This window comes from Fopius arisanus, unplaced genomic scaffold (genome assembly GCF_000806365.1).
Source record: "Fopius arisanus strain USDA-PBARC FA_bdor unplaced genomic scaffold, ASM80636v1 scaffold00012, whole genome shotgun sequence".
In the NCBI taxonomy this organism is placed as follows: domain Eukaryota; kingdom Metazoa; phylum Arthropoda; class Insecta; order Hymenoptera; family Braconidae; genus Fopius; species Fopius arisanus.
The window spans coordinates 498,787-524,563 of NW_011887751.1; the positions used below are offsets into that span (position 1 = coordinate 498,787).

Here is a 25,777-nt window from a genome sequence, read left to right on the forward strand (position 1 = left end):
ACCTGTCGTCATTCCCCAGATTTGGGCATCCAAGATGGCGGCGTGTGAGTAAAACTGTGCGGATACCGTGTGTGTGTTTTTTTTCCCTCTCTGTGACGTTTAACAAACAAAAAAAAATGAAATAAAATTAACAATGAGCGAGAAGACTAGACGAATTATTGACACAACATCGTGAGGCGTTTTGAGAGGATTACCGATGTGTCGTTGACGCGAGTGTAATCAGTGTTTTGGGGGAGTGATTTGTTCACTTTTTTTTTTAACGGTTTAAAGTGGATAGGATAATGGCATTGGTGACGGTGCAACGATCGCCCAGTGTTTCAAGCTCACCCCAGAGCTCGGTGAGTATTTTTTTTATTTTTATATTTGGAAGATTTGGGGAGCTGGTGTTTCGGGGTGATTTGGGGGTGAGCGACTGGCAGCTGAGATTTTACTAGCAGTACTGGTTTTTCTGGATTTTTGGAGGGGTTTTTGGATTTTTTTTTTTTTGATTTTTTGTCGGGGGAGAGGGTGCAAGACCTTGAAAACCGGCCGGTTTTCCAGGACGAAGAGAACGTGATTTTTTTAAAGTAATTAATTAATTTGTTTTGGAAAGGGGGAGGGGTGGTTTTTGGGGAGATTTGCGAGAGGTTAATTTTCGAAAAAACAATTCTGAGGTTTTTCTGATGAATTATTGGTTGTGGAAGTTGATTTTGCAAATGATAGAGATGTTTGGTGGGAATTTTAAAAATCTTTCGATAAGTCTTTGAGGGAAAACAGCAGTTTCTCGGGAAACAAAAAACATCCGGAATTTCCCTAGTGTCGAAATCCCCGCGAATTTCCTGGAACGCATATCCGAGGCGTGTGAATTCTAATATTGGATCCTCTGGCGACTTCACAATTGCTCGTGCAGAAATAGGAGATTTTTATACTCTTGCCATTGGTAAATGTATGGAAATTGCTCGAGTGAAATTGAATCAGATGCGAGGAAATGAAAACACCTCAAACCTGAAGTTGTAGTCGACCAATTTTTCCCCATTTTCAAAAATAAACAAACGAAAATAGATTAATGGATAAATTTGCTTTGGATAGAGAGAAATAAATTTTGTTTTTCTGACAAAAACACGGTTTAAGCAATCCTGCGAAACACATGGGCCTGCCAATTTCTATAAATTAGACACAATCCTCTCAACGATTCTACGAATTGAAAGATTGTCAAGACGTCAGAAGTCTTCCCTCACCATTTTTATTATTCCTCAAACCTTTCAAGATTTCATTTGTCTAAGTAAACAGAATGATTTTAAAAATAAGCAATCGAATCTAGAAGAGCAGAAAGTTAAATGACGGAATTATCACGATGAAGAGAGTAAGAGAGGGTTTAATAAAAAAATTATGTTGGAATTGGAGTCCTGGTGAAAATGTTAAACAACCTGGACATCCCCTGGTGGTGAGCTTCTGAAGCCCAGGGAGACGCAAAATTTTCGCGTATACTGTTGATAGCTAAATGTATCAGTCGTATGAGTGCGTTCTACCCGTACGGTTTAGCACTCCTTGGAGCATATGCCCTTGAGCTGCCACTCAAGTTTATCCGGATTCGTTTCGAGAACCAGAAAATCTCGTTTTTCTAACCGTGGCATTAATGACACCGAGAAAATCCATCAAATGATCCCGACGAATCGGAGAAATAATAATATTGAGGTGTGAAACAAGACTAGAATGACAGAATTTCTCCAGGAACAAGTGGATGTCCTGGAGGAGATGTAAAATGAGATAATAAACAGGGTGAAGATTATTCACACGTCATGATACTTCTTCGGCAAAAAGGTGTGTTACTTTGTGTTGTACCTCCACCTGGGGCACCTCAGCCACCATCTCCTTGGTCCAGCATCCTGAGGTCCACGTGCGAGGACAAGAATATTGAAAAAATCAAGTCTAAATCAACACCGGGAACCATTCGACTGGAATGTGGGGATTACAGTGTAAGCACTTGAGGGCTTTTTCATGCATCAGGAGCTCCAGGGGAAGATCATGGGAATGATATCCAGGAGACGTTGAATAATTCCTCATTCATTCCATTTCCAAAAATCGCAGCCACTTCCATTTCTCTGATTTAAAAGACAAACCATGAAAAATTAATGAACCATAAATCTTGTTTCGTGTAGATAGGAAATGTATTTTATTTAAAAAAATATAAATGCTCCCTCTCGATTTATTATGGAGAGCAGATCCTCGCATCTTATCGATATCGTGCTCTCGATTTATATTTTCTCTCGAATTAATCGGGTCAGCATCAATTTTGAATTTAGTGCAATCAGTATATTCTTAGCTTTAAACTCTGAGCAGAGCCGAGGGCTTGACCTCCTTTAGCTCAATGATTGAATTAAAATGGACAATTGTTTGATAAATAAATAATGAATTGTTATTGGTTTTGTTTCAGGACTCGGGCGCAGGAGCACCCACTGATGAGGAAGATGCAACGCGTGGCTGCAAGAGGTAAGTGACCACTCGAGAAAAAAAATTGAAATTTATTTCACAAGTTGTTGCTCGTAATCTCTGGTGTCTTGGAGTGAAAGTCCGGATGCTTATTTGAATAGTCGCAATTGTGGAAGGGAATACACTGGTGAATTATTATTATTGTTTATCATCCAGACCAAATTTGGGGATTTACCGTCATCTACGCATTTTTATTTATAAAATTTGGCACATATCGGTCATTTTCATCATTACGATAGCAGCCAGGAAGCTGAACAAGGGGTTTTCGTTGTACTCGTCTTTGCCAATAAAAGTGTCATCTGTCTTGACGCATAAACAAAGAATATTATTGTTGCAAATTGCTGTGGAAATTGCGTTTTTCGTTATTCAACGTTCAGAGTCATTTTTATTTCGACGTCTTGATGATTGATTTTTTGCGAAAAAAGAGGAACTATTGGGGACGGCTTAATTATTTTTGTATTACGTAATTTTTTAATTTATGAGTTAGAAAATTATTCGAATAATCGCCTCTGATATCTCATTTGGTTGAGAGTATTAAATTGAACAAGAGCGAAAGTAGAGCTGGTCAATTACACGCTCGTTACTGTCGTCACAATTGTCAGTCACAATAATTTTTTTTTCTTGGTCGTTTTCTTTTTCATTTTCATCATTTCATCTGTGGGGAAATTTCAACCGCAGAATTTTCACTCTGTTTTTCTGCGGTCGAGAAATGGGAGTGACGTACTTTTCTATTCCATCGATTCTTTGTTCAGTGAATTGAGCAAAGTAGCTTGACATTAGGTTTTTATATTTAATAATGGAGATTGAGAGAAGAGTCTTTTTTTGTGGTGAATTTATAACTCGTTGTCTGGGTTCTTATCCTCGGGTTAATTGTTCTCTTGAGGGCCGTTTGATGATTGAATTAAACACACGTTTGTGAGAGAGTACTTGGTTTATTAGTGGGGGTGAGGGGGGGCTTTTTGGTGTTGGTGTTGAGAAAAGGTCAGAATGCAAAAGCAGTAACTCTTGGGATGATCTAAAATAAACCGCCAGATGAAGGAGCCAGAGGAGCCAACGAACTCGTGTGATCCCATCACCTAAATCTCTTTAAATCAAATTATCTAAACAGACCTCTAAACACATGGTTTTTCGAGCTAAATGGGGAACAATTGACTTCCTCATTCAGAGGATTGCTCATTTTTGTAATTGAACTCTTGATTTATCACTCCACAAAACCGAAATTTCATTTTTACCAATTTCTATGAATTCCAATTTTGCAATTGCCATGAATTTTTATTTTTCAATTACTAAATCATCTACCTGTTGATGAAATCTGATGAAACTTTTCTAATGTAGTATTATATAAAGATTATAAATTATTTAGAGCCCTGGGGGAGATGGAAATATTTTTTTTTCGGGGGATTGAGCATCGGTTGACTTATCAAAGGGGAAAAATTGTATAAAAATATGGAAAAAATCGGTAAAAAATCAGGATGATGGGGGAATATCATCAGTGATGGAGGGGAAGTCCTGCCCCGACGCAGACCGGCTGTTTCCCCCTCCAACAATTTCAAACAACACCCGTTTCAAACTGTCCTTCCCCTTCTCTTTGAATCAGTCGTTTCACTGCTGTCGTAGTACTCGGATGTTTCTGTATTACCAAATAGCCTTCCCCCTGCGAAGACAATTAAAATAATTAAAAACACCAGAGACAATCAGAACTTAACAGACGAAAATATTTGTTCCACTCGTTGAAGACATTTTGTCCTGACGGATATGTCAATCTCTTTTGCATTTTTTCGGTGCATGGGCCGGAAATACCAGACTTCAATCAATTATTGAATATTCATGGTACCGGATGCACAATTTCAATTATGAATATTTATTGTTGTTTATTATTACTTCGGGACTCGGTGTTGTTTCAATTGTGTGACGCCATGTTCTAGTGACCACTCGACCACGTGGTGATTATTTTACGTTTATTTTTCTGGTGGCATCAGGCGAATTTATTGATTTTATTTATCATGGAGTGATTCGTGAGACGTTGGTAGAACTGTTTTAATGGTTTTTCAAAATATCGAGATGAGGAATCCTGGATTCCTCCTGGAGGATCCTCGGCATGGATATGCACAGTATATCAGGTTGGTTGTGAATATTTCATGAGTTACGAAAGAATTTTTTTTTCTTCCACTTGACTCATTTTGGGGCCTCATTAATGAATTAATGATTACGTGAGAACATTCTCGGAATTTTTGGAGGTCATAGGATTTTTTATTGAATTATTGCTCGAGGGGTTTTGCAATGCGCATTCAATTTGTTGTTTGATATTTTTTTTTTTAAATTGTTGTTTTGAGATGTTGGGGATAATTCAATGTTTATGGAGATTGTCTTGGTATTTTCTGGGCGAATAATTGGCGGGTGTCATTGATTTTGCAAGGTGTTTTCGAATGCTTCAAATAAAAATTTTAATGAATCATTCTCGAGTTATTGGTTACTCTGTTCCGAAATCACTCGACTTTCGCTACGACCTTACACGCTCGGCTACACCTCAGGCACTACTTTTAGTTTTTATCTTAGAAAAAAATTCTTCACTGAAAAGTACAATTCAGAAGAGAATTGGCCGAGTCTAGATGGAATTTTACATTTTTATTGATTATCGATTTATCCCAATAACTATCGATTTTTCAGTGAAATGGTGGAGAACATTTTTGTAGCTTTTTAGATTCCCGAGAAAAAAGATGATCTGATATTTTTTCCTAAAATCAATAGTTCTCCTAAAAATTGATTCAGTATTAAATTTGCAAATCGGAGCAAATCAAATCCACCTTTTTTCACAATCCAGAATCTATCTCGATAACCATCGATTTTCATCATAAATGCTAGATAACTTTTTTGTAGCAAATTAAATTCTAAAGAAAAAATCATTCTTCGTATTTTCTCGTACAACCAATAGGTTTCGAGATTAACCCATATTTATCACACGTATATAAAAAAAATTGGTAACAGCATAAAATAGAGGTGTTCCCAGTGGATTTTAAAGTCTGAAGCTCTTGGTTGACGTTTTTTTTTCTTCCTTTTGAGCCAGAGATTCCTCTCTCACGTTTTTCTCCCTTTTCACCATGGAGAAACGTGTTGTATAGGGCCACGTGTCTGCAAAAACGGTCCTGAGGGGTGAGAATAGAAGAGTGGATCCCAGCAACCGGCGGAAGGTCGCAGCCTTGTTTCCTTTGTGTTCGAAAAATGTCAGGGTGGGGGGAATATGATTAGAGAGATGAAGTGGAGACCTTGAGCCCGATTTTCCCCTGTAGAACGTAACTGGTAATTTTTTTTTCTCCTCGAGCTTTTTTTTATTCTTCTCGTTTCGATTTGTAAATGATCGGGCACTTGTCAATTGCTGGAAGAGAAGGTCAAAAGTCAAATGCTCGGATACCGATTTCTTCAACTTAAATTCACTCCCCAGACCTCTGAGTGTGACCCTTTTATCTAGAATTTATCTATTCATTAATTCGTCGTTATCGTTTGTGTATGAATTTTTTATCTTTTGTTATTCATAAATTCACTCGTTTGTATTCCATTTGGTTTTTTAATTTGGGTGGAGAGAAATTTTTTGTGGGACTTGATTGAGGCGGAGAAAATGATAGAATCGATTTTCCCAGAGGACGTTGACCGTTTTACGATCCTAGGAACTCCCTAGCCAATATCTCGTTGTATAGCGATAGTTTCGATGTTGTGGCTCCTGGTTTCCAAGCAACGATTCCTCAACAATTCCTCAAACGAGCTGATGCCTCAACTCTAGGATACGTGAGAGGAATTTTTGTCCTCTGCCCCTCGTTCCCTCTCACGAAATTTCAGGATTATTTCTCGATCTTTTTTTTTTACTTTATCCTCGGATGAATGTATAAATATTTGCACTGTCTTCCCTTCCTCGGTAATCATGACCGGGGAGAAAACGGTTTAAAGACCTGCTACGAGAGCTCGAGTGAATACCGAACAGCTGCATTCTTAGACCTGGAAATACTTGGACATCGGGGTCTAGGATTTTCTACTGTTATTTTCGTGAAGATCTTTTTTTCACCGGGTGAATTTCATTTTACGATTTTTCGACACTGGGAAAATTTATTTCAATCCATTTTACATTCTACAAACTTCAAGTTCTTCGGACAATTTTTTTTCAACGTTTTTTGACGTCAATTATTCTGAAAATCATCAGCTTTAAACAGAAACATCAAGAGACATTTTTTCTCGGCAATTGTATCCCCTAGATAAAAGTTCTCTATCATTTTTATGTAGAACCCATATTTTTCGATTAATCTACAATTTTTTATCGCGACGATGGAGATAAAATTTTCTTCCATGACAGCCGGACACTTCATAATTCATTCATGAGGATTAACTCGCAATATCGGAGTTCGATGCTTCAAAAGTCTCGTTTGTTATCCCCTTGTAAAAATACCAATAAAGCCTCCATCTATGGTGGAGCACTGGGGACAGAATACACTGTGAACGCTTCCATAAATCCTTTTATCACGAACGGGTGATCCACTAATGCGATTGTGCAATAGGCCCCTTGCAGTGCTGTTCAATGGGGAGAAAATTTTCCCCTTTCGCCCCCTCTTCATATTTTTTTTCCTCTTGGTAATCACAGGGCATGGATAAGCAGTCTAGAAAACAAAGAGACGCTGGCAAAAGGGCAGCAGACGAAGATATCGATCGACAAACCCTTTTACAACGTGCATCAGACCCTGACACTCAGTCGGCTTTAAATTTCATCCCTAAATCATCGGAATCAGATTTTTCTTGAAAGTTCAATAATTTGCATCTAAATTATCCACTAAATCCATTTTATTATTTAATTATGTCATTATATAATTTTTTCTGTCGATATCTTCTTCGATCTAAACATTTCCTGGATTTTTCAGGAAAGAGTTTCAGCAATTTGATACTCTTGATTATTTCGTGATGATTGGGAAAACAATTCTTCGTGACGATATGTTCAATATTTTGAATTAATGTTTATCGTGGTTTTTTTTTTATTTTTGCAGTTTGAGCGAGTGTTATTTTGCGGGAAAAGGAGCAGCACTGATACTACCACCGACTGAGCGAGCAAGACCATCAAGAAGAGTATCAGCAGCAGGATGCGATATTCAACAGCATCTCCAGTCTATGTTCTGGCTGCTGAGACCAGAAGAGACCCTCAAAATGGTGAGTCCAAATAATTTATCGAACGCGAGGTGGACAGGGATTTTTAAAAATTTCAATTTCACTCTCAAGTCAACAATTTTTTATTCCGCAATCGTCAGAGCAGTTTGAACGAAAACAATCACTCAAATCACCACTTAATTCAAACCCTCGAGGTGTTTTACATTTACGTAATCAACGAAATCACAGTCTTATCGATTTCCAGCATCTCTTACTGAACTGCTTTGCAAAGCAAATATCTCAGCCTGGGGTAATCGGAATAATTGCCTGAGTAACACAATTATTATGAAACTCAGGTGTGTCCAGATGTTTCTCAATTGCAACCGAAAAATAAGACAATGGGAGGGGACTATTGGTTATTGTGAGTTTCCGGTCTACAAAAGTCTTGATTCACTTGAATTTCGAAATCTCTCTGGTCCAATGAGTTTATGATTGATTGACTGATTGAACCCGGAATCATATCCGCTTGCATTTCACTCGGTTAAATTTCTTCTAATTAATGAAAAGCTGTTATTTTAATTGCGGAATTCTGGCCAGTCGGGATTAATCCTTTGCTATTTGTTGGCTAACTTTTTAGTTGCCTCGGATATGTTATTAGAGAAAAATGTGGAATAGAAACATATGATCCGGTGGCAGTTTCACTTGGTGAATTCGTATTTTTTTTTTTAAACTCTTGACGTCCGCTAGTGTAAATCTACTCACTTTCATTCGTTTCGTCTCGGACGATGAGCGCTGGGGATTACGTTGCGACACTTTCACGAGGATAATTCATTAAAATATCTGAGTTTTAATATTTTTTTAGGGAAATTGAGACTCTGATACTCGAGTCAATCATCTGGTGGATTTGTTTTTTTAAATAATCGTTTTGCGCTGATCGATAGCTTTAGGGATCAATCGAATTTCACGTGCAATTATTATTGAATAGTTAAATTACTTTTTAGTGAAAAAATATAGACGGGGGCTTGAAATGTAATGAAGATTAGTGCTGCTGTCTTTCTCATCGATTGAATAAAGGATCACGTTCACCGAGTGACTTTCACGTTTAAGATTTTTAAGTGCTCGGGGTAGAAGAGGTTGAATCCTTGGTGGTTTTGAAATATTGGGATGTGCACGTGTATCGAGAAAGGGAATAGACGTTTGGCCTCGATTCCCTGGTGAACCAGTGGATTTAACCGCTGAATCCTTAGACTCAATCGATATCCGATATTCCTTGGCATTTCAAAATGTTACCTGCTATCTGGCACAACACTGGATACTCCTCAATATCTCTATCACTCGTTTACCATTTGAATTCACTTCTATCTTTATTATATCCATTAAATTTATCATAACTATATTTTTACGGTTAAATTCATTTATCAATTCGAGATTAGCATCTTTAATTTGGATAAATCCATCGAGTTTAACATTGAATCAGTTATTTATCTAGAATTTCTAGCCAAAATCGGTAATTCCCGTCGTGGTGATCGTCTCCTGGTAAAAATACACAGGAAATAAATTTTATTTGCGCTGGATAAACTGGTTTTACTCGCGTTAATCTACAACTTTTGAATTTTCCCCCCCACTATCTAAATATAAATATCCTCTAATTGGGTTAAAATCCAGTTCAGGATTCCCTCCATCAGCAGATTCCTCTGGAGATACTGGAGGTAGATCGCCATTTCTGCGGTTTTGAAGTAACTCTCCATCCTCCTTCTCTCTACCCCTCCAGCCAATCGTTTATTTATTTATTTATTTATTTTTTCGTCTCGGAGGCAGGTTGATCCCGGCATGAGTTTTTTATTGGGACAGACCTCTCCCGAGAGCAGCGGCTGGTTGTTGGACCGGTTGGCCTCCGTCCGTTCATTGGACCCTGATCGATGCTTCTTGCCTTTTCCTAGATACTCTACCTCTGCTATACCTATCATCATCATCATTCTCTCCCTCGTCTTTATCAGATTCAAATGATTTTTCATTTTTAGTCTCAGCGAGAGGCTTTATGCGCAGGATGTGCGTAACACGCATGAAATTTATTATTAGTTGAGCTAGGGGCCGGTGATACGTTTACATTAAATTTTATGACAATGGAAATCGCCTGGTGATTTCTCTTTTATTCATTACAAGTCCTCGACGCAAGTCCTACCGGTCATGTCGGTTTCAATTGCTCATTTGATCGCTGCTAATTTAGGTTGAATTCATATTTTTATATGATTTTAATAGTTAATTATTGTGTTATGGATATATGGAAATATGAGAATATGGAAATATGGAAATATTTGGGTGGAATAATTCGGTGGAAATAGCGGATGATTGAATATGGAATAGCTCGAGTGTTACGATTACGACGCAATGATGCGTGTCAGGGAAATGGGTCTCTCGGTTAAGATCGTGTTTCATTATTGTTAACAATAATGATCACTTGGGTGGTGCGGATGAATTGCTTTCTTCGGGGTTTTTCGTGTAGGCGTTGGTAGGTCACTTCCGTTTTGAATAAAGTGGCGGTGGTGGTGGTGGTGGTGGTGGTGGTGGGGGGGTAGGAAGTACTCTCGATGAGCTTAATGTCAACGGTGTCGGGTAATTTGACAACTGTGGCCTCTTTTCACGCCATCAAAATACTCGGTGGGCAAAATTGAAAGTATGTTAATGCCTTGGGACAGTTTATTGCCGTGAATGTGGATTTTTCGACTCGTCAATTGTTAAAGTGTCAGTCGTGTCGACAATTACAATGGGTAACGGTTCTCTCTGGGTTAGGGGAACTCCAGGTGAGACATTGATATTTTTTTTCTGTGGAATAATCGGGGGATTTGGGTCGATGTGTCGGGTTTATGCAGTATTTTTTTAGCTGATTATCGTGTTGGGTACTTGATGCAATTTTTTTTCGGGGTATTGGAATTTTTATTTAGTTTTTTTTTGGGAGATTATCGTTTTGGATTCGTTTTTAGTGGGAGGAAACACTCGATGGGGATGGGGTTTATTATTCAGTGGTAACGGTCATTAATCAACCCCTGCGACGGAGAAGTTGTTCGGCTAGTGATGATTAACGGGTAACTTCGATATTTATATGCAGGGAAAAATCGCGTCTGTTGATTCAGGGCACAACTATCGACTTTGGACTCTTGTTGCTAAGTCGAGATCATTCCATTCGTTTTAACGAGTTAATGGAGCAACGGATTATTCTTTTACTCACGCCATTTGCAATAATTTTCAAATTACTGTACGAATTTAGCAAGATTTAAAAATTCAAAAAATCTCAAAATTCGCACATTCGCTTTATTTTATTTTTTTTTTATTTAACATAATTAAATTATTAAATATTCAGCAGTGAGAATTGACAAAAATTTTTTTGAAAATTGAGACTTAGACTGTCGGTTTGATTTAGGAGAAAAAAATTCAGGGAACTGCTTCCTCTGTAATTAATAACTGAACGTCAGCGGAGATTTCGTTACAAATTTATCATTCGCGCATGAAATAAAGAAGACGTTAGCCTCGGATTTCGCTTACGTAATTCACTCGGTATCAATTTCTGCTTTCCACCAATTGATCTTCACGATTTTGTGCACTTTCAATACGGAAGAAGGAAGCTGCAATCCTCCTAACAGAGTGAATACTAAAATCATTACCAGCATCGGTGGTATTTATTGCTTAAACCGTTTATGCTAGATTAATAGGATAATTCTGGTTTTATCTTTGGATTCTGTTACGTCGATTTGGTGTTTCCCTGTGGATAAATATAATAAAAAAACATTTGTTGTGGTGATAAAACAGCGAATAGGGGCTAACCAGGAAATCCTGTCGAAGCAAATGACTTCCTGCGACAATATCATTTTTTTTATTCTTCTCTACATTTTTATTTTTACTATTCTTTCACTTTTTACGCTAAACTTAATTGCTTGGTGGATTAAACTATCATTTTATGTAATGATGATGGCTCGGGAGATTGGGGAGGTAATTGGAATTATTTTTTAGTCTTCCTTATGAATTTTGCGATGTGAGAAGTGAAACTGAAAAAATATCTTCTCACCTTTTTCCTCAACTCAATTATTTTTCATTTCACCGTCTATATTAAATTAATATTCACTTAATTCTTAACAATTAATTAATCTAGTAAAAAATTGAAATTTAAATATAAACGATATGAATGAACGAAATGTTGATTGTATATTGAATAATTAGGGGTTTGGAGGAATTGATTGAATTGAATGAATAATTAAGTAATTTGTTGGGAATGGAGAAAACTAATGTTGATGTAATAAATAATCTGTTGCAGGCTGTTAAATTGGAATCAGTTCATCCGGGAAGAACGCGTTACCTAGTGGTTGTTTCATGCAATGGTAACCAGGATGCAGAGGAGAGCTGCCTCCTTGGTATTGATTGTCATGCACAGGCGACCGTTGGTCTCGTTCTACGAGTGCTCGCCGACACGGCTATAACCCTCGACGGTGACGGGTCAGTTGATTATTCTTTATTTCACTGAATATATGTGGATTTTTTTATTATTATATCACATGATAGCGCAATCTGGGTGATTTAGCGTTGAATAATGGAGGAGAAATTTCAATTCCTCGGTGATATAACAGAATGGATAATCAATAGGTGGGGCATTATGTACTCGAGATTATTAGTATCATTGAGATTATTTCTACAATATTTGCAATTCCATTAGTATTGACAATTCTTTCGTCGAATGATCGGTCAATCAGAACGATTTTTTTAAATCAATTTTTCCCTTTATTTCCATGAATTACTGCTTCAGATTTAATTGTTATTAATAATTTAAATTGTAAAGTGAAGGATTGGATGAGTGGGGGAAATAATTATGAGTAATCGATCAATCAGAACGATTTTTTAATTAATTTTTCTCTTCATTTCCATGAATTACTGCTTCGGATTTAATTGTTATTAATAATTTAAATTTAAAAGCGAAGGATTGGATGAGTGGGGAAAATAATTATGAGTAATCGATCAATCAGAACGATTTTTGAATTAATTTTTCTCTTCATTTCCATGAATTACTGCTTCGGATTTGATTGTTATTAATAATTTAAATTGAAAAGTGAAGGATTGGATGAGCGAGGAAAATAATTATGAATAATCGATCAATCAGAACGATTTTTAAATTAATTTATCTCTTCATTTCCATGAATTACTGCTTCGAATTTAATTGTTATTAATAATTTAAATTGAAAAATTAAGGATTGGGTAAAATAATTATGAATGAATTTGCAATTTGAATTTCGAGAATTGTTCGATGAAAAAAAAACTGATGACTCGCGTTGAGGTCGATTGATTGATAGTTATCGAACAGATTGATTGATTTTTATTGAAAATTCATGAGACTCCGGGTAGTGGGGATGGTGGTGGTAAAAAATGGAATAATCGGTGCCAGGCAGTCTGCAAATGACGAGTTGCTAAGACATACGGATCAAAAGAGGAAGGGGAGACGGTCACTTGGCGCGTTGAGATGTCAACGAACCCCGGGGTTCGCTCCGTTTCTTCTGGGGGTCTCATCGTCATGCGTTTAATTTCACATACATGCACGTACACATTTCCTTCTTGTTCATTTATGAGCGTGTAAATGACCCGTGGTAACGCATTGTGCATCTCATTCTCGGGGGGGATTTCGTGTCTCATCAACACCCGGGGAATTTTCACGGCTATTGTCTACCGAGATGAGGGCTTCAAGTTCATTTTTTATTTTTAGCTTATCCAAGAATTTCATCCGTTTTTGATAAATATTATAGTTTAATAATAAGACGAAAAAAATAATTAGTTCAAATCCATTATTTTCAATTTTTTTTTCATTAATTATTATTAAACGTTTTCTCAGATGTGAATCGGATGAATAATTCAATTGTTTATTACGAATTCATAAAACTGACATTTTTAATAAATATTACAGTTTAATAATAATACGAAAATAATAAATGAGTGGAAATCCATCATTATTTAATTTAATTAATTAATAATGATTTTTTAATTCATTTGTTGTATTGATTGAAATTGAAATAATATTGAAAATGGATTTGGAAAAATCGGGAATAGCAACAATTTTGAAATTATTCGGATTTTCGAAAAATAGACATTTTTACGAGTTTTTTTTTTGGGTTTTTCGGTAATCATTTGATGGTTGAAATGATGAGAATCGATTCATCACGATCTCTCTCAAAATTTCCAATTTCACCACGCAATACTCCGACATAACGCAGACCTTTATGTAACACGCGCACTCAGCCGCTCATACTCGGTAATTAGCCAGTGGATTCGATGCAACGGATGCCGTCGTAACTCCACTGCAATATACCATTGCATTAAACTCACGTTCGAATTAATTTATTTAACTGAAAACGAGTATACGACGAGTATGACCCGCGAATGAAAAAAAAAAAAAATCATTTTTTCGTTATCATTATCTTATTCATCGGAATTCCCATAAACCATCAGTTACCGTTGAATAATCGTTTATTTACGGTTCATTGTAATGAACAATCAAAAGAGCAGTTTAATGTTTCCTCAATTTCTCGTGGTGGTGCAACAATGCGGTTTGATTTTTGTATTTAACCGTTGAAATTCTTGATTAATGAACCTCAACGCGAGAGTTATTCTCTTCATGTTTTGGCCATGGGAAAAATCTCTGGCGGGGAGAAAAAAAAATTGATTGGGGGAGGGAGAAATTAAACGGGTAATAGTCGAGAAAGGATTGGAAATAATGGGCTTGAGGGTAATGTACCACCTACACACTTGACTGGCACTCATTTCCGGTTTTCGCTTTCCTTTGATTTTGCAGGGGATTCAGCGTCAGTGTATGCGGACGACAGCACATCTTTAAACCCGTCTCGGTGCAGGCTATGTGGTGAGTCATTATTATTATTATTAATATTTTTATTTGCAATCCGACGATATAATTTGAGGGGGCATTGAGTTACCGTTTTACTGAGATTTTTTTTATTTCGGTCATATCGAATTATTCAGCGCCCCAAACCGATACTGAATTTTCAATCTAAGGATCGATTTATCTCAGTTAATATCGATCTCACGTAAAAATGTCAAGAGAATTTTCTTGTCGGAAATTTAATCGGCTAGAAAACATTTCCTCACGGTGTTATTCTCAAATCGATAGTTTTCGGGATAAATTGGAATTTGCAAAGTAGGAAATTCGATCAATCTCATTTCAATTTATTATTAGGTAATTATTGGGGTTTATTGCGGTTTATTTATTGCTTAGGTAATTAAATGAGTGAATATTATTGCGTATTGGGAAATATGAAGTCTCATGAGTCTTATCTATTTCGAGTTTCTTTTGAATTCAATCGCCACTTGTTTCAACTGCATTTTCCATGGAAATGACCCGCACACGAGAACTCAGACTCATTGTTGGGGTATTATTAACAACAATTTGATAACTGTGACATTGAATGCGGAGAATGAGTAGAAGAGGATTGAGTAAATGCCGGTGGTTATGTGATGGACGTTTATGATAGTTCAGATTGAGAATGGACTGAGGGAATGGCGTAACAGAAATGAAGAGTAAAAATACGTGGAGATTATAAAAAATTGATGGATTTTTTTGTGACGTTTTACAACGAAAAAAAAAGTCCAGAATTTCTCAATTAATCGACGCTTTGAGCCAGTGGAGGGCTTTTAGTCCCGAAAGCTCCTGGGTATCTATTTTCGGATGATTGTGAATATAGAGTGGCCACCAGTTACAACCACGTGGTCTTCTTCAAAAAGGTGGGGTTTAGAGGGAAGTCCAACCGCCCGCGCCATTTATGGACCGAGATGTTTGCAAAGGTGTCATTATTTTTGGTCACCAGTACCTAAATAATTATTTTTTTCATCTCCACTAAAAATTCACGAATTCACCCCCTGAAAATTATTTCACGTCTATTTTGAATGATGAAAATGGGTCAGTCGAGCAATTATTACACCTCGAAGAGCATGTGTGTTTAATTCCGTTGTGTAATTACCGGTTTTTCTTTTTATTTTTTTGTTTTTCGTTTTGTTCCGCGAATCCTTTTTTTTTCCGGAGAAAAAGATAGAAAGAATGGCCTCCGGTGTTGGTCTTATCTCCTTTTAAAAATCTTGTGCAAAGAAGCCCGAAGCCTGGGCTCCGGTTGAACTGGAACGACCAGGAGAAAAAAAAAAATGGTTGAAAAAAAGAAATGAGAAGTACAATTTAATGCAGTGGCGAACTGGGCAGTGGGTCAGGCGGTCGTATCCCATTCACCAGACGTTAAATCATCTCGTGTGTTTGCTCAAAATGTCAGAGCAATTTTCCATTTCTCCAGTTTAATCCACACCTATTGAATTTATCGAGATCAATGAGTTTGGGAATTTAATTGAGATCCGGTGGAAAATGTTAATTACTAAATTGGGTTACGAATGTTTAAGCCAATGTGAATGATCTTCTCCCAATTTTTTTATCTCACGTTTTACGATCGTCTGGCGTTGGATCTCCAATTTTTCTTATTCTTTTTTTTTTTAAATTCTCCACCCATTGCCAACGGGTATTACACGATATTCCGGTTGGATACCGTTAGGAGACGTACGTGAACCTCTCAGCAGACTGTTATCTCTTATGGGTATTTTCGTAATAAAGAAACTCATATTCACGAGTCGTTGAATGATTCAGCGGTTGAAAAATCCGGGGATGACTGTAGAAAAATCTTCAAAATGCTTTTCCATAAAAAAGGCTGAATTTAGTGAATAATTACTCGAGGATTTTTCTTTGAAATGTTTGAAAGTCTCGAAAGGAAAATGCCGTTTTGTTCAGGAAATCAGATTTTTCGACAGCGCAATGAATAAATTATGGGAGTGGAGAATTAATGAATAGTCAGGTGCACAGGTGTTCTCTGGTGACACCTACGTCTGAAGACCCACTGACCAACACTATATATGGACCCAGGAGTCTGCAATATCACCCCCTGGCACAGCTGAAACACATGTTTAAAAAGCTGCTACCGATTTCATTACGACTTGGCAGAAATTAGACAGAGTAGTTTCGATGGAGTCAGTGGTGATACGTTAAATAAAAAATAATTCATTCCCCGATATTGACTGAGGGCTCTATCATCTAGGTTATCATCATCCATCACTGATCTATTCACGGGGTATCAGATGATAATTTGGGATAGACGATTGATCGATTCGGTAGATGCGGAAGTGTTGTTGGAGAAAATTTTGACAGTTCGTGGAAACACTGATTCTACGAGGTCGCTGAGACCTCGATGATCCCAGAATAGATGAGGAATAGTTGGAGTAGTCTTGCTACCGCATCTACAGGAGTTTCTCGTATTTTCATTGCCACTAGCTTTAATTCGGTGGATGACGATTGGGGAGGGCTACTCAATATCACGTGTCTTTTCAAACTCGTCTGGTCACTAGTCTCGTATTTGTTTTAATAATTAATTATGGAAAAATATCTAGAAAGTTGAATTTCGTTGCGAAATGAGACAAGTCGAATTTCAGACTTGATTTACAGAGAAGCTCTTCGTTCTACGAGGAAATGTCAAGGGACTTTTTTTGTAGGAAATTTAATTAGCTACAAAAAAGGTTCCCAAGTCTTTTTTCTGAGATCGGTGGGTGTTGAGGTGGAGGGTTAAAATCAATTGGACCGGTGCGTTGGGGATTTCGGTTGAATCTCTGATTTCATGATTGAACCCCTGAATTCGCTTTCTCGTGCCCTTGAATCACCTAGAAAGACGAGAAATTACGTTGACCCAGGTCTATCACACGTCCACGCAAATGCCAAGATCAGATGAATCACGTGCAGGTGAAAGTTAGACGTCAGGTCGTTGGTGTCACGCTTGAAGAAAAGAGAGGAAAAAAATTGCCAGGCAAAAAAAAAAATAGTCGCAGTAGGTCGACGAATAATATGGAAGAAGTGTTTCTTTGTGCTTCTTCGGGATGTCTTTGTTCCCGGGTGCCACTCCTTCTGGCGAAAATTCAATGGAATAACCGAGAGAAAAAATTATTTTTGCAAAACAGTAAAAAGTCCATTACTAGGTGCGCAACGATTGAAAAATAGAGACAATTGACTTTTGTCTATGGCTTATAGTTATTGCGGCACTTGAAAATGGAAGAAAAAATTGAAAAATTGCCCTTTTTTTTTATTTAAAAATTTAAAATGGCAACTTTTCACATTCCTCGTCATTCCCAGCCGTTCAAGGCCAACCGCCTTGGAGAACACACGGGATTCCAGGCAAACACTGATTTATCGTTGCATCCAGCGATCGTGTAATTCTTTATTTTTTATTTTTTCACTATTTTTTTTAGTATTCCGTGGTAATTTTTTTTTTTCCTGTCTGCATATTCTCTCCTGAGTCGATTTGTTGCGTGTTTCGAGTGGTCTTGACCTCGCATACCGGTTAAAAAAATATCGTTTTGACGTTTTATTGTTTTGGATAGTAATAGTAGATGATAAAGCGATTTTCCCTGAAAAATAGCTAGAAGAAAAAGTGAAAAATTCCGTGGTGCGCGGTATATCTGGGAAACTACCGGTCGGAATCCACTCTGCAATATCTCATTTTTAAGATAATTTCATGCTCTACAAAAAAATATTTAACGAATTTAGCGCTGGAACGCCTCATTTACGGGATAATTACTATTAAAGCCGAAATGAAAGTACGCGATTTCGCAGACGATTGAATAATGAGTAAAGATTTTGCGCGTAATGGAGTCATTGGCTTGATCATTAATTCAATTGGATCTGGAGGACGCTATCATTCAATGAGCATGCCCCCTGATGCTGGAAGGACGTAAGTACGTCGTACGTTAATCGCGAATGGTAAAAGGCGCAATTAAAACGCGGAAAGATCGTAATACAATAGTTGCGGTTGTCCCAGGAAGTCGTGAATTCCATCACAAACCTCAAGCCATCCCCACGGACTATCCAATCACGTGGCCTTTAACTATCCACAGAGTCCTGATGCATTTGCTGTTCTATTAATTCTATTACAATTTTTTTATTGTCACACTGACGACAGTGGGTGTCTCGGGTATATCTGATTACAGAAAAATTATCGTGTTACGAGTGAGGAAAATGCGTCAGCGATAGCTTCAGCTTGCGCCAGAGTTTTCACAATGTTTTTTTTTTTCTTTTTCTTTTTTTCTGTTTGAGTTACTGCGTCTCGAGGATGTCTGGGGATAAGTTTTTATTTTCTCGTGGTTGTACTATTTCCCACGGAATTTCACGAGAAATTTTTTTTATTGTTAGAAAATGGGTATTTCACAGGTCAGCACTGCAGACACTTCACAAAGTATCGAGCAAAGCGAGGGAGCAGAATTATTTTGCTGGTGGTTTGTCACACGATTGGGTCAGCTACTATGAGAAACGCATTGCAAGTGATCGCTCGTGTCTCAACGAGTGGAATGCTATGGATAATCTTGAGTCGAGAAGGCCACCATCGCCCGACAGTGTTCGCACCAAGTCAGTATTTATTCTGGCATTGATTATATTAAGTCAATGATTATTGCTTTAACGATAGATATTTTTTATTTTAATCAGACCTAGGGAACGCGAGGAGACTGAGCGTGTCATTCGTGCAACACTCAAAGAGATAATGATGTCGGTGGATCTTGATGAAGTGACATCCAAGTACATACGGGGAAGACTTGAAGAGCAGTTGGACATGGATCTTGTTGAGTTTAAGCCATTTATCGATCAAGAGATGCTGATTATTCTTGGCCAGATGGACGCACCCACCGAGATATTCGATCACGTATACCTGGGTAGCGAGTGGAATGCCAGTAATCTCGAGGAATTGCAGAAGAATGGAGTCCGTCACATCCTCAATGTAACACGAGAGATTGACAACTTCTTTCCTGGAATGTTTAACTACCTCAATGTACGTGTATACGACGACGAGAAGACAGATCTGCTGAAGCACTGGGACGACACATTCAAGTACATCACGAAAGCGAGAAAAGAGGGCTCGAAAGTTCTGGTCCACTGCAAAATGGGGGTTTCGCGTTCAGCATCAGTGGTAATAGCCTACGCCATGAAGGCCTACAACTGGGATTTCTCCCAGGCGTTGAAGCACGTTAAAAACAGGCGCAACTGCATCAAACCCAATTCGTCGTTTCTATCCCAGTTGGAGACGTATCAGGGAATTCTTGATGCCATGAAGAACAAGGAGAGACTTCAGCGATCCAAGTCGGACACAAATTTGAAGTCACCCACACGGCTACACAGATCGAAAACTAATCCAGACGATGACAAAACAGTGCATCCCAGCTTGACGTCTTCCTCAGGGACGTATCTGAAGAAACGAGGCCAGAGGCCGAAGAGTTGGGAGCCACAGGTCGAGCTCCAGGATATTCTTCCAGCAGTTCCTCTCTCACAGTCTTTGGAGAACATTGAAAAAGCATCTGGAGTCTCCAGGGAGGACCTTCTGAGGCCCCAGAGTAGCCAGAAACAGGGGAATGTTCTCTGTCTGATTCCCTGCACCAATGGCCAGTCGTACAGCGTATCACAGAACCAAATAGTTCATCTGGAGGGCTCGGAGACACCTACCACTGCCTCGAAAACACCCAAAAAATTCACCTATCCCTTGAAGAAATCACCACAGGGGCAAAAACGCCGAGGACTTGTTCTCAACCTGACGAATCAGTTCGAGGCAGCTGGCAGCAAGCCAGGAACTCCTGAGGATGCTCAGTTATCCCCAGAGCTCGAGCAAAAGCATATTCAGAGAAATGATAAAGAAAATGCCCTGAAAAATTCGCTGAACGAGGAGAAAACAGCGAAAGCTCTTCAGGGTAATGAGGGATGTTATCTACGAGGGGTGGATGACACCAGGAAGCTGGATGTGTCCCAGAAGTGGTCTCACACACCCAGGAAATCATCGAAAGCCGACAAATCGCCGACTCCATCGAAGCAGAAGCAAGAGCACAAGGAGAGAATTGAGAATAACTCGGAGAAACCTCAGAAGAGGAAATTGAAGAAGGAGGATCCCTTCTCGGCTCACGTCGACAAAGTATTTGACAGAGAGGAGAGACGAGAGCCACCGAGGGACTCACCGAGTCGCCAGAGCTCCTGGAGCTCTTATGATTCAGCTGTTGGTCTTGATACGAGTGTTCACACGTCCTGGGGGACATTGCCATCGAGAAACAGCTCGTGGGGATCTTATGACATGAGGGGAGAGCCCAGGGATCCTCTGGGATCTAGTGGATTATTTCCGTATGACAGGGAGGAGATACCCTGGCATCCGGGAACTGTCAAGAGGACGAAACAGAAATTGGAGGAGGGAAATGTCAAAAGAGTTTGCACACAGGTGGAGGATGATAAGAGGGATGAGTCGACGACTGATGGCCTACAGGAGGATATCCTGGGGTTCAGAACGTCACCGACACCCAGGAGACGTGGAGAGATGAAGGGGGAGTCGAGGGGGATCGAGATCAGGGAGAGAAATCATCAGGTGGACAGATTATCCACCTCAGCACCTGTTCCCTCGTCACTTCTCGACCACAATGGCCTTGGGAATGCCCTGAGGACGTGTCGATCTGAGAGTGAGACCTCAAATCAGGTTGTTGACACCACCCAGTGTCCATCTGTTAAGCACCACAAAATGATTCTCGAGAATCTGAGTAAAACCAAGAGATTTTTCCCTGGGGAGGAGTCACCTGAGGTCATCTCATCGTCATCGTCGTCGTCATCGTCAGAGGGACATCGGGGAATTCCGGGAATTGTTAAGAATCTCAAGAAGGAGTTTGAGGCGAAATCCACGAGATTTGAGAGGTCACCGGAGGGTAATGACGAGGAGAAGTGGCCCAGGAAGGAGAAGACGAAAGTCCGTAGTCTTCCATCGTCACCAGTTATCGCTCACAATGATGGTAAGATCAGGGGTAAGGAGGAGGAGAGGGATGGAAAAGTACTCAAGAGTAATGAGGATCTCTCGGTGAGGGTACTCGTTGATAAGTATGAAAAACCTGGTGTGAAGATGAGGGGTAATGTTCATCCACCTGCTAAGAGTAGAATTGCAACACAGGAGTTTGCCAGGAGATCTGCTCCTGTTATGATGGCAACTGGATTTATGGAGGAGGGGGATAGGGGTAGACCACCTGTTGGATGTCAGGGGGTCATCGCCACGGTTGTGGCCAAGGCTGCCAGTAAAAAGCAGCAGCAGCATGGGAGGACTCATCCACTCACTAGGCTGCAGGTCAGGCCTAGGCTGGGGCCTCTCTATAATACTATGTAGATGGGGCGGGGAGGGAGGTGAGGGGGAGGTAAACCTCTTGGGTCACCCTTTGGTCCCGGGTTTATCGGAATTTATAATGAGAGAATCTTCCAAACCCCTGACTCTACTATTTCTAGATTTGTTTTTTTTATTCATGCACCAGCCGCTCGAGGGTAATCCATCGATTTTTCGGCGAATATCTTCGGATGTGGGGGAGATAGCGAAATTTTTGTCTGGAGGTATTTTGGAGAGGGAAATTGCACCTGCAAAAAATGTCTCCAGGAAAATTTTGATTGCTCTCTTTGTTTTGGAGATATTTCGTTAGATCGGTTTGTTACACTTTAACGATTTGTGGGTGAATTTTGGAGGGTCTTCTTGAGAACGGGGGACTTACTGTTTGTGTGATCTCTTCAGCGCCATTTTAAAATGCACGAATACTCAAGTATGGGCGTCCATACGCTAGGTAATTAGTACAATTAATGGTTCAGTCTCTCCCAGGTAAAGTCAGGGAATCGAAAGAAAAATTCGTCTGGTGTATGGACTGGGGAGGAGTCGCTTTCGCTTACGATTTTTTTTTTTCACGATTTTATTGATCTTTTACTGTTCATCGAGTCTCGTTTTCAAGTGAAGTAATTAGTTGGCAATCGTTGGGTTTTCGTGTCGATAAAAATTGGAATAATTCGTGAGCACTCGGTCAGGCTGTGAACGATACGTCTGGGGCTCGCACCATGTGATCAAAAACTCTTAATGTTTTCATTGTCCCGATAAATTAGTGGAATAAATCGAATGAGACTCGGATGAAGGGGAAAAGTCAGTGGGGAATCGGAAAAATATTGGGTTATTTATAGGGAATAATAATTGTGATCAGAGGCACTTGGAAGTGCTCGTGCGAGCATATGTTTAGTCTTTTTTTTTTTCAATTCTTTTTAAGCTTCAGAAAATAAATGAGTGATCGATGGATTTACGTGTAAATAGGAGCGAATGTGATTGTTATCACCTACTCTTTGTACTCCTTAGGTTAATTATGATTGTCGTGGAAAAATGGCTTTCGTGTTGATAAAAAGTTGTATAGATGTCTGTAGCAAAGAGTGAACGAGAAAATGCTTAGTCGATTTTGAACATGACAATTTATTTTTTTTTTCTTAGAGAAATTTCATACGACGTACAATCTTTCCTAATAGGAGGTGAAGGAATATTTTTCGATGACATATCAGATTCCTTTTCTTTTTGACGAGGAAAATTCAGTAAACAAAAACATTGAGGATGGAATTTCGAGATAATTTAGGTGTCGAATAGAGGCACTATATTTTACTACAAAAATTGAAAAAAACTGATAAGATTGACTTTCTTCAAAACCAAAAACACGACACTTTTGTACCCTAAAAAGAATTCTCTCTCTTTTTTTGTATTTTTTTTCTCTCATTTTGTTTTTGTTGTAATCACTTGAACGGACACTAATCAACTGCGTCTGTTGTCGACTGATTAGTTTAAGTAGTTTGTCGTAACGAAATGATTTTTCTTCTCTCGATTGATATTCGTTTCTCTCAATTTGTTTTAATTTTTTTTAATGAGACCCACCAATGATGAGGGATGAGTGAGGATTGAGTTGTCGGGAATTCTGTGAGAGAAATTGGTTCTCTGCCAAAGGAAATGGAAAAAAGAGGAGTGAGGATGAGTGATGAAAATACCGTGCGTTGTTCTGTATAAATTTTGTACCATAGTTTGTATGAAATAAAGAAAAATGATAATACATTGTTTATTGCTTGGAAAATGGAGAGATTTTATTTGTACTGGTGATGTATTAATTTTTTCTTCCAGTTCTAGATATTTGATTCGACTTCGAAGACCGTTTTTCCACTGCAGAAGGCGATCCTGGGAGGTGGAGGGCGTCTCACTGATTTTTTTTGGAATTTGGAATGGGGAGGGCCTACATCAATGTCGTACACCCCTCCCGGCAGCTTTTTTATCGCAGATAAAGTCTACGTAACAAGAAATTATTAATTCCCCTCGGAAGCCAGAATTCAAAAGAATTCAACGAATTAATTCAACCTTTTTTGAGGTCAAGTCGATAATTCGGAAGAGATTGGCGTCACATCCTCCACAACTAGCAAAAGAACTTCCGACGAATTTCCCAGTGTAAAGAAGAGACTCCCAGGGGTCAGGCTCCAGGGTATCAATAAGTTTCCCAGTTCCATAGTCCCACAGTTTGATGGGATCTTGTTTTGACCAAGAGCAAGTTAGAATCTGCGAAGAAAATTTTATGAATGTGCAATTCATAGTCTAAGCTGAGAAATAAGATACTCCCAAATTTTTTTTAACGCTCTTTGAGAGGAAAACGCATTTGGACGTGGAATTGATAGATTTTTGTGAACCTCTTTGCCGTCTTGACTGATATCGATACTATCTCCGCAAATATGGACTCCACTTATAAATCTGGAGGCGTGGGGCTCTCGGATATCCCAGAATTGGATAGTGTCGTCCCAGCCGCCGCTTATGATCTCGTGAGAGGATCGGGGATTGAAGCACGCTGCGAAAACCCGAGATCTGTGACCGTTCATTACGTCTGGAGAATTGCTACGATGTACATTTATTTATTTCATCATTTATTCATAATTGTGAATTTATTTTCAGTATTCATTTCACCTCGCCTGCAGTATTCGCTCTAAGGCTTTTGTCTCCTCATCGTAGACACATAACTTCGTGTCGTCCCCGACAGTCACGAACTTGGGGAGAGTCGGGTGATAAGCGAGACCGAGGGTCTGTCTATTCTCGCGAATTGTGTAGAGACAACGGCCTGTGGGGTAGTGCCAGCATTTCACGCACCCGGTGACGTCTGAACATCAATACGACTAATAGCAATCGCGAAAACTAATTAACGTATCGATTGGAGAACCCCGAGCACTTGAAATCAACGCCAAAGGGGTAAATAAATTCAAATATATCTTAACAGTTGTACATTTGTTAATGAATGCACTGTAACTTCATACGAGCAGGGAAATTTTAGGCAAAAATTTTTCAACCGTTTTCAATTAATTCAAAAATTTCTAAATTTCCGTTAGATTCGGGTAATAAAGCGGATAAAATTGATTACAAGTTGCGGTCAGGGTTTGAGTCACAGGAAGTGCTCCCTGCACCGGTCGGTGTTTAATAGAAGTTGTGGTGCCAGGATTTTGGTTAATTTCCTCGTCCCTGAGGGTTCCCTCGAATTCTCCTGTTTTTCTGTTGATCAAGCGAACGGTACCGTCGGCCAGACCGATCCCCAGGTAATCAAAAGTCTCTGTATACGATAGACACAAGATTTCTTGAGTCCCTTCTCTTGAAAAATCGAATGGAAATAATGAAGTAGGGGATTCATTCAATCAGTTGATTGCGAAGCGTACATTTGACTGAGAATAGTAATATCTCCTTCCAGATGTAACCCTTGCTCCACCTCTGCGAGTCTGTTGTCCTCATCAACATCACCAGCCTGGTGATGCGATTTTACAACGGCATAACTAACTTTACGAGATAATTTCCTCGGGCCTAATGTTGATGTCCGAGGGATGGACTGTCTACTCTTGGAGGCACTTGCCTGAGAGCTGATTACTGATTGTCTCAGTGATTTTCTCATTATGTTAAGGTTTAAATAAATAACAGAATTGGAGAGGCCGACTGAAGGCATGCGATTATCATCAGAAAACAAAAGAAAGAAATTATTTCAAGAATAATATATTGTGCCTCTAGGGAATAGAGTATTTTCTGACGAAATGTGACTTCATAATCATATGAGTAGAGGCTCAGTTCTGGGGGTTGAAGTGACCCCAGCGGCATCGTAGTACTGCACCCCAAGAGAGGGAGGGCGCCACACGCAATGGGGGTGTCTGCCCGTCAGCCGATTCGGTAACTGCCTCAGTATATAGTGAATATTGTCAGAGGAGTAACCTCGGCCGTAACCCCCACTCTCCGAAATCCCCACTTGTGGCCGTGTTCCCCACCAGTCG

General features: G+C 39.1%; 2 protein-coding genes across 6 annotated transcripts; one reads left to right on the forward strand and one right to left on the reverse strand.

The window, feature by feature from the left end:
* Positions 1–34: 34 nt before the first annotated feature.
* Positions 35–23,037, forward strand: ssh (Protein phosphatase Slingshot). Of its 4 annotated transcripts, none has more exons than XM_011298951.1 (7): positions 35–338; positions 2,414–2,469; positions 7,491–7,650; positions 11,894–12,072; positions 14,411–14,476; positions 18,857–19,051; positions 19,130–23,037. In XM_011298951.1, exons 1-7 carry the CDS (start codon positions 282–284, stop codon positions 21,816–21,818), a joined length of 3,402 nt encoding a protein of 1,133 aa, XP_011297253.1. In that variant the 5' UTR covers positions 35–281; the 3' UTR covers positions 21,819–23,037. The 4 variants fall into 4 exon arrangements, with proteins under 4 accessions (XP_011297253.1, XP_011297251.1, XP_011297252.1 ...); XM_011298949.1 differs by lacking the exon at positions 35–338 and adding an exon at positions 1,507–1,955; XM_011298950.1 differs by lacking the exon at positions 35–338 and adding an exon at positions 2,186–2,259.
* Positions 21,936–25,480, reverse strand: LOC105263004 (WD repeat-containing protein 5 homolog). Of its 2 annotated transcripts, none has more exons than XM_011298948.1 (6): positions 25,178–25,480; positions 24,889–25,112; positions 24,441–24,591; positions 24,170–24,371; positions 23,847–24,041; positions 21,936–23,776 (listed from the first exon to the last, which is right to left on the reverse strand). In XM_011298948.1, the coding sequence occupies exons 1-6, from the start codon at positions 25,456–25,458 to the stop codon at positions 23,618–23,620; spliced, it is 1,212 nt and encodes a 403-aa protein (XP_011297250.1). In that variant the 5' UTR covers positions 25,459–25,480; the 3' UTR covers positions 21,936–23,617. The 2 variants fall into 2 exon arrangements, with proteins under 2 accessions (XP_011297250.1, XP_011297249.1); XM_011298947.1 differs by having other exon boundaries at positions 24,441–24,630.
* Between the last annotated feature and the right edge of the window lie 297 nt (positions 25,481–25,777).

Excerpts from the sequence above, each read along its gene's own strand:
- ssh (XM_011298949.1), top strand. The coding sequence starts at position 1,779 with ATGATACTTCTTCGGCAAAAAGGTGTGTTACTTTGTGTTGTACCTCCA. Across the intron at positions 1,956-2,413 it reads TGGAATGTGGGGATTACAGT|GACTCGGGCGCAGGAGCACC; the intron begins GTAAGCACTTGA and ends GTTTTGTTTCAG. Across the intron at positions 14,477-18,856 it reads GTCTCGGTGCAGGCTATGTG|GTCAGCACTGCAGACACTTC; the intron begins GTGAGTCATTAT and ends GGTATTTCACAG.
- LOC105263004 (XM_011298947.1), bottom strand. The coding sequence starts at position 25,458 with ATGCCTTCAGTCGGCCTCTCCAATTCTGTTATTTATTTAAACCTTAAC. Across the intron at positions 24,631-24,888 it reads TCAAACCCTGACCGCAACTT|ACGTCACCGGGTGCGTGAAA; the intron begins GTAATCAATTTT and ends ATTGATGTTCAG. Across the intron at positions 24,042-24,169 it reads TCAGTCAAGACGGCAAAGAG|ATTCTAACTTGCTCTTGGTC; the intron begins GTTCACAAAAAT and ends TTTTCTTCGCAG.